General features: G+C 41.4%; 1 protein-coding gene across 1 annotated transcript in view; it reads left to right on the forward strand.

The window, feature by feature from the left end:
- Positions 1 to 12,022, forward strand: part of RIPK4 (receptor interacting serine/threonine kinase 4) — a 70,035-nt gene extending 58,013 nt beyond the window's left edge. Inside the window, exons 6-8 of the mRNA XM_085621225.1 lie at positions 5,102 to 5,208; positions 7,894 to 8,155; positions 8,920 to 12,022. Coding sequence (XP_085477351.1) covers positions 5,102 to 5,208; positions 7,894 to 8,155; positions 8,920 to 9,971 — 1,421 coding nt within the window. The 3' untranslated portion in view covers positions 9,972 to 12,022. The remainder of the gene's footprint in view (positions 1 to 5,101; positions 5,209 to 7,893; positions 8,156 to 8,919) is intronic.
- Positions 12,023 to 15,125: the final 3,103 nt, after the last annotated feature.

Raw genomic sequence — 15,125 nt, forward strand, 5'->3', positions numbered from 1 at the left:
GTGGTGTCCCGCAGGGCTCATCATTGAGCCCTACGCTGTTTAATCTTTATGTTGCAGACCTTGCTAAAATCATAAAAGAGCACGATCTGCGACTCTCATCATATGCTGATGACACCCAAATTGTCATTGAAGTATACGAAAATGGAAACATCATTGCAGACAATTTTAAAAAAGGAATGTCCACTATTTGCACCTGGATGTCAAAAAATTGTCTAAAACTAAACTCTGACAAAACGGAGGTGATGATTTTTGGAAAGCCTCTCCCCAGCTGGTCATCCTCCTGGTGGCCTGAGGAATTAGGCTCCCCCCCGGTTCCGGTCACCAGAGTTAAAAACCTTGGAGTTTTATTTGACGACAGACTAACATTCATGCCACACGCTAATTATATCACCTCTTCCTCATTCTACACCATCAGAATGATAAAGAAGCTTCTACCCTATCTTCCCCCTAGCGCAGGAAAAACCCTTATCAGTACCCTTGTCATGTCTAGAATAGACTATTGCAATGGACTATTTATAAACGCACAAGAAAAAGTCCAAAAAAAGTTACAAATGGTACAGAATGCCGCGGCTAGGATTCTCTCGGGTACTCCTAAATTTAAACCAATTTCAGGAGTTATTCGACAGCTTCATTGGCTGCCTATCAAAAGCAGATCCAAATTTAAGGCATTATGTATAGCTTATAAATCAATCCACGGCTCAGGACCTGAATTCCTTAGGAGAAGCTTTTGCCAGTATAGACCTATCAGGAATCTACGCTCTAGCTCCAATCAGCTGCTTACGGTCCCTAGAACCAAGAAGTCCACCTGGGGCGATAAGAGATTCATCGTGGCAACAACAAAACTCTGGAATGAACTTCCGCTACATATTAAGAGTGCCTCCACTCTTTTATCTTTTCGGAAGTACATAAAAACATGGCTATTCAAATAATTCTCTTCGTCTCACCTGACTGACTGCTCTAATCTGTCCTATAGCGCCGAGACACCTCCGGGTAGTTGTGCGCTCAATAAATCGCCTAAATAAAATAAATAAAATTCCGTTTCTTGCAAAATTCACGAACTAGTCTGTACGCCCTGCACTCTATAAAGCCATCTTCAGAGAGCCATTGACGGCGCAGCACGGGTGACTTTGAGAATGGTCATTGGTGCATCATTCATACTATGACACAGGTGGTTTGCCTTTCTTTAAATACTTTCAATTGTGGAGAGCAATGCACACATTATTTTTTATTTTAAATGCACCAGCAATGTTTACGTCTATACTTGCAAGAAATGTTCCTGTCTGCCGGCGATGCCAATAGTTTGCTCTGTGCGAGAGGGGCTAATAGTTTTGTGTTGTACCCACGTTGCTTACTGTAGGGGTTTAGATGTGATGGATGAAAGTAGCTCCCAGAAGTCAAAGGCTGAATCTGCGCTTCGGTTTTAAAAACAGTCGATTGCTCTGTGGATGAAGGGCTTGCCATTCGCCTTTTAGACTGACAACAGGGCCGATCCAGCCTTTCATCATTCAGTGGCTGATAGAGTAGCAGTCAGTGAGGTGTTTACTCGTAAAACACAAAGGATCTGATTACGAGTAGGTCGTTGTTTTCCGACCCCTGCGCAAACCGCGGTTTGTCCAATGGTCGGAACTACGAGTTTTGTTGTATTTGACGCAATTGATGATTAGCTGATGCGTTAAATACCTCAACCTTCATTTAATTTTGGCAGGTCACATTTGCCAAAGTTTAACAGAGGAAAGCCATGTTATGTGCTGTATCATGCTGCGGATTTTGGTGCGTTAAACCCCAAAATCCGCATGTTATTCCCCAGAAACTCGTAATAGGGTTTTTTTTTTATTGCACCCGAGAAATGACGTAAACCGTGGTACGGTTACAAATGCGATAGGTAGCGCCTATGCTTGTAATATGGGCTCGCTCAAGGGGGACATTTGCGGTACTTTGTGCTATTCTAAAGTGCACTATTAAATGTTGGTTCTAGCCCGCTGCTAAGTGCACACCGGTGGTAGGCCAGGTCAGCTGCTGCCTTCAGTTTTGACAGGAGCAGTCTGAATTATGGAACTTTACTCTTTGCTTTACTCGTTGGTAGCAAGGACCGACAAGTCCCAGCTTGCATAGCGCAATTGCATAAAAGCAGAACTGGTTGGAGAAGGTAACTAGAGCGCTTTAATAAAGCGTGCAGTATTTTTTTTCTTTTCTTAAATGTAATAAGTGACATCTTCTTGGCTTCTGAGGCGCTGATCGTCCCGGGAGAGGTCTGCAGAAGAGGCCGCAGGCATTGTTTACATTCGGGCAGCTCATCTTTTCACCAGGTCTCTTCTAACATGACTTGACAAAGGGGGGATAACGCGTGAAGCGAGCTCGGCACGTTTGGTTGGGCGTGTGGCGGTGCACGCGCATTTTTAACAGCCTTGTACCTTTGCAGAGCTCGCCCCTCCCTCGTCACTGAATCACCGACAAAAGTGCTGACTGCACGAGTTAACGTTAATGCCGCAGCCTTCCACCTGCGTTCTATCTCCCGCCCTTCTCTTTGGCGAAACACAGCAACTTTTTTTTTTTCCTATCTTGACACCAGTTTTTATTGTTGTATTGAGCGAGCTCTTTGCATGCAGTGACAAACACACAGAACCATTTCCAAGGCATATGTCGGTGCCTTTTCAATGTTACTAAAGTTATATGTAAAGTGTACTTATCTCAGCCAGCCCTCTACCAGCGCTGTTTTGTTATTGTCATGAACATTTTTCTTAAGCCCACTGCAGCATACAACATGGAACAGGCCAGCCCACTTCAGCCATTGGCTAACATCACTGTGAGTGACGGCAAGCCCCTCTTTCTGCTGGCCAATCCGTGCTTTAGCGAGTGGTACCCTGAATAATCTGTGCTGGTTGGAAATAGAGGTGCAGATGATAAGAAAAAAAAAAATACATCTTGGGGATACTACCTAGGGTTGCAATAGAAGCTCTCGACTATAAAGAAGCTTGGGGCAAGTCCCATGGAAAGAGCAGTCTTCTCTGGAATAACCAATACCCCCCACAAAGTCCTTGTCTCAACTTCAGGACAAGAACTGATTTGCATGGAGACGACATGCTTGGACAGTTGTCAACACATATCAGCGTTTGAAGCCCCAAGCATACCTGGTAACCCATTCTTCACCTGCTCTAAAACACTTGTTTATGCTGTTTCGCTTCTGGCAATTTGACACGTAAGGCCTCATACCGACATGGAAGAGCTGTTCGTCACAACCAAGTTGTCGTTGATGCAGATATAAATCAGACAATCACCCACACTTTTTGCACCTGTACAGCAGTTACAGGACAAAGAAGGAAACTACTCAGACAACTTTTTTTTCTCGCAATTGCGTGTTCGTACCTGCAGTTAAGCTATCACTTCTAGGCTGAGTGGAGCCTTAATACCGCTAGCCTGTCGGGGAACAAAATATCTGAGTCTGGTGAAGAATCGGCTTGGAGACATTTTGGATTAGGGTCTGTTAAGGTTTGCCTCAGGAAAATGGGGTCATTTTAATCTCATAACGCACTTTAAGGAACTTTCAAAAACAAGGACGAAGTGGGTACCAGCATGTATTAGACTGAGCATACTGTCCAGACAGAGATCCAAAACGCACTTTAAAGTAAAATCACGACATTTATCCACACCTGCACTTTTACAGCACGCTGGTGGAGAATAAATAGTCGAAAGAAATCATTGTGTCCGGGACTGATAGACCATGCACTTTAAGTAAAATTGGATGTTTCATACTTTACTCTGTCCCCTTTAGTTCTACTATGAGGAATAATGTTACACAATTTATGGTCCCAGCACATACAGTACAACATCGTAGAATCTTCTGACCACACTGGCTTTGACCGTAACTATAAAACTGGGCAGATTCCATTTGACAACGCCAAAGCCTCGCAGAAAGGGGACCTTGGGCAACTGATTCCTTTTAACTTTTTTAATGTAGTAATTGTTGCAGGAGTGTGGGCAGCTGAATAGATGCAAGGGAGGACGATATCCCTTGGTGTAAGTGTGACGGCAGGGATCATCCCACCTTCTCTACCTCATGGAGCCTGAATATTTAGGACTTCTAGACCATTAGAGGGGGAAAAAGATCCTATATGATCTGTATGACTGCATTCTTCATGTTTAGCGTACTGTGTAAGCCAGCATTAGGAGTTGGTATGTAACACAATCTGTAGAAAATCGTCAGATTTAGTTGGTCCTGAAGAAAGCCTGCTGACCTTGAGTGGCACTTGTAATGGGCTGAAACATGTCGACCGTACTGAGCTATAGATGTTAGGGGTCATTGCACTCATAGAACATCACACTGCTTGTATCCCAGCTAAAGAACCTTATCAATAGGCAAGAATTAGGATCCTGGAGGCTTTTTTAACTTGCAGTTAGGTTTTAGTAAGAGCTCTGCTTACAGTGTTGAGTCCACCCAATTACACTAGGTGAAGTGGGTGAGGATCCAATGATGAAGCATGTCACTGGTGGTACTAGTGGGTAAGGATCCCACTAATATATTCATGTGACGCAAGGGTCGCACCGATTCAACTGGGTGCAGATCCTTTTCAACTTTGATATATATGGAGACCAGTTAATTTGACCTCTTAAAATGGTAGCAGTTCATCAGTTGTGAGGCTTTCTCTCTTTTGTGTACGGATTATAAATGTAGTAATCATGTTTTAAATTATCACTATTAGAATGTTTGGAAGTTATAATGGAATGATTTATCGGTACTTTTGGTGTTTTTTTTTTTTGTAATGATTTTATTAACTATACAATAAACTTACTACTACAATTCCTTTCTTTCACAAGGAGTTCAAAGTAGTTCCCTTCATTGTATGTATATTTACTTTTAACATTTTATTTTAAGGGACTTCTCAAGCCTTCTTGGTTTTTAAATAAAGTAGACCTATAGACACAAAAGCCTGTCCGATTAAATCTGAAGTTATGATAATATGAAATTAATTTAACTGCAAATTAATGTAACTGAAATAATAGTAAAATGAATTCTTATTTCAATCCTGCAGATGAGTGTGTTCTTAGAGTAGTGAGAGAGAGAATTTCTTAGTCACTCAAAACACTTCCTTTTTCGTTTGTGTAGAAATCACGTCGGAGACTGAGGATCTGTGTGGGAAACTGGAAGATGCGCACAAGGAAACCATGCAGCAAGACCTCGGCCTTCAGAATTTCCAGGACTCCAATTCAGAGGTAGCTTATCCCGATTCATGAAATTCAAAAATCTGAGGTAGCTGCTGCTGACTCTTCACATCCCCCCCTGATGATTATGTTGTCATAGATATGTTGCTGGCAGTCCACAATTGGTGTGAATGGTAAACGTGTGAGTTGATCAATAACTCTGATCTCTAGGTACAGTGCTCAATCGCAAATAATAACCGTTCTGAAATAAAATGCCAAGCTAGCTCCCCCCCCCCCCCCACCCCTTTTCTGGGAGTTTCCATCTGCCAAATCTATTGACTTAAATTATCTAAAAATCATAAGTAGTGAGTGATCTATGAATCTTAAGTAGTTTTGAAAGGAAACTAATACAATAGTTGATACATTATCTATAACTACTATAATCTCAATCAATGAACACCTAGACTTGCCTTTCAAACCATGTTTCACCTGCAGTGCCACTTTGAAACTTTAGTACATGGCCAAGTCCCTTTTGGCGAGGAGATGGCTCAAGGTAATCCTCAACCACGGGGCAAGTGTTTCAAAGGACACCCTTTCTTTTACTGGTGGCCAAGGGTGGGGTTTACAAACCATTGAGATGTCTCTTTGTAATGTCATGCTAGACCACAGGTGAGCTACCTAGTTTTGAACCCTCTGGAGTTTTGAGACAAAGGTGCTGAAGTCACCAGTATACTTGCTCTTTTAATAATCCAGATGTGATCTGACCATGGTGAGGATTCGAGTGATGTTCTGTGAGAGGGTTTGAAGTGGTAGGACCTCTCTCCACAGTCCTACATGCTGCAGTTTAAGATAATGTATTTTATGAAAGATAGCAATTGACTAACGCACCCAAATTGCATGCATTTTCCACTGTGAATTCGTTGTTTGGGGTTGCACTGTTCCCCTGATGAGGGGGCTGGATTGACAGGGCCCAGAAGCACAGTTTTTTATGTTTTTTAACTATTTAGGCATAGCCTAATAATTTGTATACAACTTTGAAACTGAGAGAGGAAGGGAGGTAGGCTAGGAAGGCTGCCAGGTTCAATTTCAAACTTGAGTTGGCACTGTGCACCATCAGCAAGCATGTGATATTTTATCTTGTAGGAGTCTAAGATAACAGCCAAGGGGGGGTCATGCAATATTTAAATAGTTTTTGAGGATTTGAACAGAGCCATGCTGGTGATGGCTGTTCTGGAAAGGAATAGGCTGAATTTGAATTGAGGGCATTTAGGATCGAAGAAAGTGAGCCACGACCATGATGTGCGACTGATGTAGACAGCGTTTCGATAATCCTTTAGTGGTATGTGGTGTCCAAGGCAACCGAGATGGCCAGGTCGGATCAGTGCGACAGGAGGCGCTGGATCCAGAAATTGTAAAGTTCTTCCTAGCTATTTAATAGTGATTTTGGTACAGCATCCACTGTAATTTAATTTCAGTATATATGAGCTAGAACTGGAATGCATGGGGTTGCTGAATGAACGCCTATGATGAGAACCTGGTACCAATCTGGCCATGTCGATGTTGGTGGAAGGAACCTCGGGATTTCATATTGTCTTGTAGTCCTCAGGCTTCTCTTGTCGAGTCCCAAATTATAAAAAGTATACTTCTTGAAAAGTTCAGAACACAGTTTAGTACCTTTGCCTGAGATAAATGTAAAAAGAGAAATCTTATTATATATCCCAAAGAGTACATAGGCTCCAGGAGTATTCTCCTCTGAGCATTTCTTACTCCATGTAACTGCTCTGTTCAAACATGGACAAACGCAAAAAGAACAATTGATGGACAGAAGGCTGGGCCTGAATAGCAAAAGAACGAAGGATTAAACCCAGATCTCTGTGATGGGGGGTGAATGTTTGCATTGTTTAGCATTTCGTCCATCATTTGTTACTCCAGCATAGACAAACTACACCAGTTTTATGATCTGCAAACTTTTCAGATCTTCTTTCAACCTTAAAAGTTCAGTGATTCAGTAATCTTGCGACTTGAGCAGCAAAGCATGGGGCATCACAGCTCCATAACCACGGGTGGAATAGCTTCTGTCTCCGCATCTCTAATCATGGTAAGGACTGCAGCGGAAATGACCAATCCACAGATCTAGTGACCCTTACTCAGGTCATACCCTACTGTATCCATCATACCTCTGGCTGGCCACATTCTTCAGTTTCTTTTACCTCCTTGTTTCTCGGGTAGGGTTCTTTTCCTGTCCTGATCCTCCCAGCTAGGCCCTAGCATAAATGCACATACTTGCAAACTAGCTAGCTAAGTGGATTTGCAAGTAGACCGATGGTAAACAGTGAATTCTGAATCAGGAAAAAATGTTTTTAAGAAACTTAGGCCTGATATATCATACACTTGGCTTAGTTTTTCAAATACTGGATACACGCAAATAGGTGGTTTGCATGTTTGAGTTAAAAATAGACCCCCAAACAATGAAAGATTCCTTTGAGGTTTATTTTTCATTTTGGAGATTGCCTTCTGTTGCACTTCAGACCCCAAAATTGGAGGCCGTTTCTGAAGTCCTCACTGAGGTGGTGATTTTTGCCCCATCTCCTGCTCCTAGTTTCTCTGCGACACCGACTCTACACTGATGCACTGGGAAGATGTATGTTCTTGTGTCATCTGCTATAATTTAGTTGGTCATTTTAAGGGCGACTTCATGAAATGGCAAAAAACATTATGAATCATGGTAATTTATAGGTCAGTGTTTTTCCTTTTTAGGAAATGCAGATGATGTCCCCCCAGCTGAGACGACAGTCCACCCCGCCTTTTGACAAGGACTACAGCCTCTCTGAATTGTTGTCTCGGCTAGATTCGGGTATTTCACAGACCATGGAGGGTCCGGAAGGTCTCAGGCACTCGGTGTCTCACTCCAATATTGGATCTAGCGACAAAAGGCTTTCTGGGATATCCTCTGTGGATTCTGCCTTCTCCTCCAGAGGTTCCCTTTCTTTGTCTTTTGAGAAGGACCCGTATGGCCTTGGTAAGCTATGGCGATTATTTTGAATAAAGCGATGCGTTATAAAATGGAAAAAATGTTGTGCATTTTTGTAGTGATGTTTGCTGTTTATTGTTAGACTCCAACATATTTACAGACATATGTAGTTGTAGAGTGATCTAAACTGAATTGACTTTTACTTCATTATGAGATCATGTTGTTTGAAAAGGCGAAGTATGGTAAAGAAACAGCTGTGGTTAAAGAGCAAACACCAATGTTACGTTGAGCATTGAGATAGCAGGAACCCAAAAGTTCTAGTGAATGCTGTAATAATATTATGCTTGGGTAGGTGTTCTTCGTGTGAATTAAGTTCGAGATGAGTTGTTCCACTGACTTCTCGAAAGGAAGTGCTAGAGCACTTATACCACACTGCGTCCCTGTTAATGTCCAGGGGAAGTCTTTTTCTGGATCTACATCATTGTAGCCCTTGTTCATGTGTCTCCTCACACATACAAAAGTCCTGCTTGAAGAGAGTTGCCTCCTATTCTCCATAAGCATAATGTTGCTGTATGGACAGAAGGTGCTTTTTGGTAAATTGCATATTGTCTGACTATTTGTAAGGAATGTGCGTACTCTGCTGTTTGAGTTGGTAATAGTTTTGGCTTAAGTGTTTATATTGGTTTCTGGCCAAGAAACCCCTTCTAGTTTTAAGCATTGAAAGACCAATATTGTGATCCTGTGTGGTTGAATATTGCATTTTCATCTCCATCGAACAATGCTGATCTTAATGCCTTTTTAATCTCTTTCAGATACTGGTGCAACTGAGCTGCAGAAGAAAAAACTCTCGGAGGCCATTCTGGCCGGAGATACTGGCAAACTGATGAAAATTCTTCAGCCACAGGATGTTGATCTGGTCCTTGACGGTAGCTCAGGCCTTTTGCACTTGGCAGTGGAGACTGGCCAAGAAGAATGTGTCAAGTGGCTTCTCTTGTACAATGCAAACCCTAACCTGACAAACCGGAGAGGATCAACGCCTCTCCACGTGGCCGTGGAGAAGAAGTTCAAAAGCATAGTAGAGATCCTTTTGGGAAGGAAGATTAATGTGAATGCCAAGGATGAAGATCAGTGGACCGCTCTCCACTTTGCAGCTCAAAATGGAGACGAATCCAGTACCAGATTGCTACTGGAGAAAAATGCGTCTGTGGATGAACTGGACTTTGATGGACGGACACCCATGCATGTTGCATGCCAGCATGGGCAGGAGAATGTAGTGCGTGTTCTCTTAAGAAGGGGCGTTGACATTTCCGTAAAAGCAAAAGATGGTTGGGTACCTCTGCATTACGCTGCCTGGCAGGGTCACCTACCCATCGTAAAACTCCTCGCAAAACAGCACATTGTTAGCAAATTAAGCCTGGATGTGCAGACAGTGAATGGGAAATCCCCTCTTCATTTAGCAGCACAAAGAGGACACTACCGAGTTGCCCGCATATTGGTTCAACTCCACTCCGATGTGAACATGCGGAGCTCTCATTTCAAGACTCCTCTTCATGTGGCTGCTGAAACGGGTCACACCAGCACGGCCAGGCTTCTTCTTCACCATGGTGCTGATATTGAAGCGATTACAGCAGAAGGGCACACTTCTTTACTACTGGCCACTCTAAATGGACACAAAGCCACTGTTAAGCTACTGCTTGAGGAGATGACTAATATGTGCTTGCCCTCAGAGAGGGTCTTCTCTGAAGATGATCTTGGGAGCTCGGAAAGTTTTCATCTTTCTGAGTCCGAGGCTGAATCCCAATATCAGCTGCCGCTTTGCAGTAGTACGGGTTCATTGACCTCACTCAAGAGCAGTGTACTTTAAGCCTTGTTTGTTACTAGAAAATGGAGCAGGGACATCTCAGCATTATGATACAGCCTATTCATCTCGATTTCCAGTTACTCAATGCTTCTGATGTTCCCACGAAAGGCATTACATGGACTTTTTATCGAAGGATTGTGGTTGAATCGACTTGTCTGTATAAGGAGATGTTTTTTGCTCCTTGGTAAACATCTTCACATGAGAGACACTGGAATTTTAAAAAAAACGTTATTATTTTCCCTTTCATCAAAGATGTTACCTGAGCAGGTCAGATAAAGTTCTATGGTAAATCTACTTTGTGGGTGTAATGCAACATATGCCAGGGTATCCGAGAGAATCGTGCAAGATAATGTCAGTCTTTGCAACATTTCCAATGGACATTGCGCGTTCAGTCCCCTTCTGTAGTTCTTAAACAATGTCTACATTTATAAACTCAGATTACTTTGTAATGTAACAATGGTTGACACCACAGTAGGAAAGTGAAAATGTACTAACTTATCCCAGGGTTCCTTTTTATATCTCGATTGGACAAAGTGGACAGTGTTATTGGCTTTACCACCCTTGCCCTGGACACACAACAGCCTTTCTTCTGCAGAACTCCTACTCTAGCTGTACAGGGGCAATATCGCAAACCAGGAGTCTTATCCAGGAATGATTACTAAGAAAATAATCTGTTGTGGGCTAGGAGATCAAGCCTTTATCTTTGTTGGAGGTTTTGAGTGGCAAGTTGTGTACTGGTAGCTTGAACTTGAAGATTCTCCCCTAGTTCTCCTGCACACCACCAGTGACATGATCTGTTTTTGGACATTTTAGGATTTATTCAGCTTTAAACACCAACTATAAAACCACTGATAATACCTGAGCTGATGCACGATGTCCTCTCAATCCGTCCTTGCTTTGTTTTTAGTTTAAACACTGTCGACCGAACCACATACACACATTCGATCACAGTACCTTTTTAATCCAGATTTGCCGTTGGCCATACCTATGCTGTTGAGACCTCCTTTTCGCAGTGGATGCGTTGGGCTTTTTGCTTTCATAAGGGGATAATGAAGTTGTCCTTTGTATTCATGCCTTTGATGCACTTTGTGGCTAGCTGACAAACTTGAACCAAGTCAAAAAATATAGCTACATATTTTTCTTTCTCAAAAGTAGATATGAATAAAAAGCCACCAAATAGTATTCTTCCAAAACTTGTGATAGAGATGTGTATGTTCAATTAATTCGAAATGGCAGTTTCTCAATGTAATCGGTGCTGTACCACGAAGAAATATTGCCACAGAGACTTTAAAAAAAACGTAAATACCATTTATGCGTTAAATATAATTCTCTATTTAAATTTGTCAGGTATAATTCGATACTTTGAGGGCATTGATGGGCATTGATGATGTACTTTTGTATTGAAAATTTTACTATACAAAATTACATGGGCCTTTTTCAAAGAAATCTGAGCTGTCCTTAAAAACCAGTTTATTTTATTGAAAGTAGAATGGGATCTATTCGAAGGTGGTATTCTGGCAGCATCCTACTGTTTTTCGCCAAGGACTGTGGTGAGTAATGCAGTATATCTTTTGCTATTTATAAATATATATACCCCCAGGGTGGCGAAACTCCTACTCTTGGTCCCCATTGAAGACCACATGGAATAAGTAATGCTGGGCGATGAGCAGCAAGGTTCCTTCTATATCCAGTATCAAAAATATATAATATTATATTTTGACTGCATTCACGTCAAGGTGTGCAATGACATACAATAAGCTGAATTGTGATACAAGATTAATACAAATATACTGTGTATATCTTATCTCTGCTAGTTGCATGTATACCGTACATCTGTGTACTTGTGCAAGTTGCATGTATACTTCTGTATTTATATGTACATATCTATTTATGTATTTTATTACAGATAATGCTGTGAATTATTGCTTTTACTGTGTATGTTTTAATGCACCAGTTCAAGTTCACTTGTGATGATTTTTAGCCATAAAATATATCATGTTCTCTTGATATGTAATGTATTGCATGAATCCTTTAATAAAAAGTTCATACCTGGATAAGAGTGTCATTTCTTTAACATTTTGAAGACCAGAATTGGAAGCGATTAACAGCTCCTCCGTTGTAATTCGCAGTTCATTGGGTATCAACTAAGCACGCAAACCCAACTATTAAAAACCATTTTCTTTGTCTCATTCGGCTGTTAAGTAGTGATTTATAAATTTGATTTTTACTGTGGCACTTGAGGCAGGGATCTTCTTCCCAGAAACCTTGTGTTAGTCCAAGGATGGTGTTTCCTTGATTGGTTTAAATTGCATCAGAAAAGTGTAATATTGACCTGTGCATTGTAGACCATATAGCGGCAGCAAACTATAAACACTCACCGCTGTCAACTTTACAGGGCAGGCATGTACAGCCCCCCCACACTCCCTCTCCCTTGTGTATATGTTTTTGGGGGATGGGGGGGGGGGAGGGAGGCAGAGACTGCTGATGAGGTAAGCCTGCAAGCCCTGCACCATCCTTCCTCCCATAGTTGTCACTCACTGGTTGTGGTCATAGCCAGAGCTGCAGAAGTATGGTGGGGGATGAAAAACCAGTATGCACAGACTTCGCCCTCCTTTCACAGCTCCTGCTGTCTGTGTTGGTCACCTACTGCTTTGGCCATGCACGTCCATCAACTTGATCAATGTGCATCAACTTATCCACAATGACTTCTTTCTTTCCTTCTCCCTTGCTCAATCACCTTTTGATCTCCCATTCTCTTATAGTAAATCATTTGATTAATTTATTTCTGTTATTTCCAAATCCTACTACAATCTAACAACTCTCCCAATTATACTACCCCAAGTAGCAAATTTACTTATGTCTGTCCCTACGACATCCTGTATTTATAGTACCGTTAATGCTTCCGACACTCATGGAAAGACAGTGGTAAAATTACACAAGTGAACAACACTTAAATACTACTTTATCAGTTCCTTTATGGAATAAAATCTGGCGTAAGTTGCTAAATCTTCCCAGGCAGCTAATGTAGCCCAAACTTTATTTTTCATTTACAATTGACTTCTGGTTAACCAACTACTTTACACAAATTTAATCCAACTAATTTACTTTGACCTGAAAATCTTTTTATTTCAATGTCCATGCACATATCAGTTTTGGCTGCAAGTATGGAAGCAGATAAATGCAATATTTATCATATAGCATTTACTTTTATACATTTGTTTTAGGAAGTCTTTTGAATGATTGGAATTGTGGTTTGTTAAATGTTGATTTTTTAGATTTATTACTTGCAGTTGCCTGTCAACAAATAACTAAAAATTGGAAAACTTGGTTGAGAATTCCATTTCATTGCTGGTGGTGTGGCATCTGTTATAACCATAGACTTGATAGAGCATATGTTAACTCACTTGCTCCTGCTATCAAACTAGACCTCATTTGTTTACTAGTAACAGTTTTTCTGGATTCCTCCGCTTTAGCTGTCAATTTCCACCAACCATTAGTTGAAAAGGTTCCTAACTCTCCTTGACTGTGTCAAACATTATTTGCATAGTTTTATTGATATTGTTGCTGGTTAGCATTTTGTGGCTCAACTTTAGGCTTTTATTACCTCTGTGCATTAAGGGTTTGTTTCAGGATTCACTAAATTGCTGTCTATCTATTTTCTCCCTGTTTACATATGCTTTTTCATTTTTCTTTATTTCCTACTCTATACCTTCTTTTCCTTTCTGCTTTTAGCCTTTTTTGATATTTAATATATCATACTAATGATTATGCTGTTTTCTATGCTATGTGTACTGTGTTGCTATATTATATGATTGTTACTACTTCTCTTTTGAATAAACTTTATCCTTTAACACTTAAAAAAAATAATAAAAATAACACTACTGCCCTAATCTGAAAATTTTGGCTGTTTTTTAGCTATCTGATTCACTAATGGAGCCGTTTCGGTGCCCGGGACTATTTTCTGTCTTAGTCCGACCCGACCACTTGGAGTGACATATTGTAGTAAATCGTAAAAAAGCAAACCATAGAGCATTGAGCTTACCTAAACAGTGCTTAGTTTGTGTAGATGGTTTCAAAAGGTACCGGCACGCGTTTTTGGGGACTGTGAATTATTTTTCATCCGAGGGGAAAAAAAGACTGAAAAGGGAGAAAAAAGAAAGCAGTTAAAACCATAATAAAGGGAGAAAGCTGGGATGAAAAAGTATCCTTAAATGTGACATAAAGACACAGGAAATTTAGAGTGGAGTCAAAGAGTTTGAGGTGAAACCAAGACTAAGGGGCCGATTACGATGTGGCTCATAAAGGCTCCGACTGATGTGGCTCTTATAAGCTCCTGCTATTCAGTGCCACTGTGCAAGTGCTCCCTATGATAAATTGGTGTATGGTTAGTGACTCCATGATTGGCTCATTTGGTTTATTTGTCAGACCCTAGTACAGTGCACTGAGTGTGCCCAGGGCTTGTAAACCAAATGCTGCTGGTGGGCTTGCAGCACTAGTTGTGCTACCCACAGAAGCATCCTTTAAAGTGTCTATGGCCTGCCTTTGCAGAGACTGTGGGCAGTCTGGTACTGCCATGTTGACTGGTCAACTGCACCCACTTGCCAGTCCCTGAACCTTCCCTTTTCTTCATATCAGACACTCCTAAGGTAGGCCCAAGGGCAGGGTGCATTGTAAGTAAAAGGTAGGACATGCCCGGATGTGTGTGGCATGTCCTAATAGTAAATTACAGCCATTTTCGTTTTTCACTATTACAAGGCTACCTGTTCCCCACAGGCCATAATGGGCAGTTTGATTGTAACACCTTATAATCCTAACTTACCCAGGGAACATGGTAGAAATTTGAGTTTAGTATGCCTGAACTCAGAATGATAAAATACATATTTTAGTGAAGTTGGTTTTAACATTCTGCGTTTGAAAATACCACTTTTAGAAAGTAGGTATATTCTTGCCTAACTATCCAAGCCTGCCTCCGCTAGGTTGTGTATTCCTTGTCTGGAGTTTGACTGACGAGGGCTGGGGGTTCCAGGAGACAAGGTGAGTCAGCACAGGGCTGAATAGAGAGATCTGCATGTAAATGGGTTGGAGGAGTTACACCTGGGACCTGAATAGGGCTGTACCTTATCTCCACAATTCTGACTCCACCTCCTGTGGTGCGTC

Source organism: Triturus cristatus, chromosome 8 (assembly GCF_964204655.1).
Source record: "Triturus cristatus chromosome 8, aTriCri1.1, whole genome shotgun sequence".
NCBI classification, from domain to species: domain Eukaryota; kingdom Metazoa; phylum Chordata; class Amphibia; order Caudata; family Salamandridae; genus Triturus; species Triturus cristatus.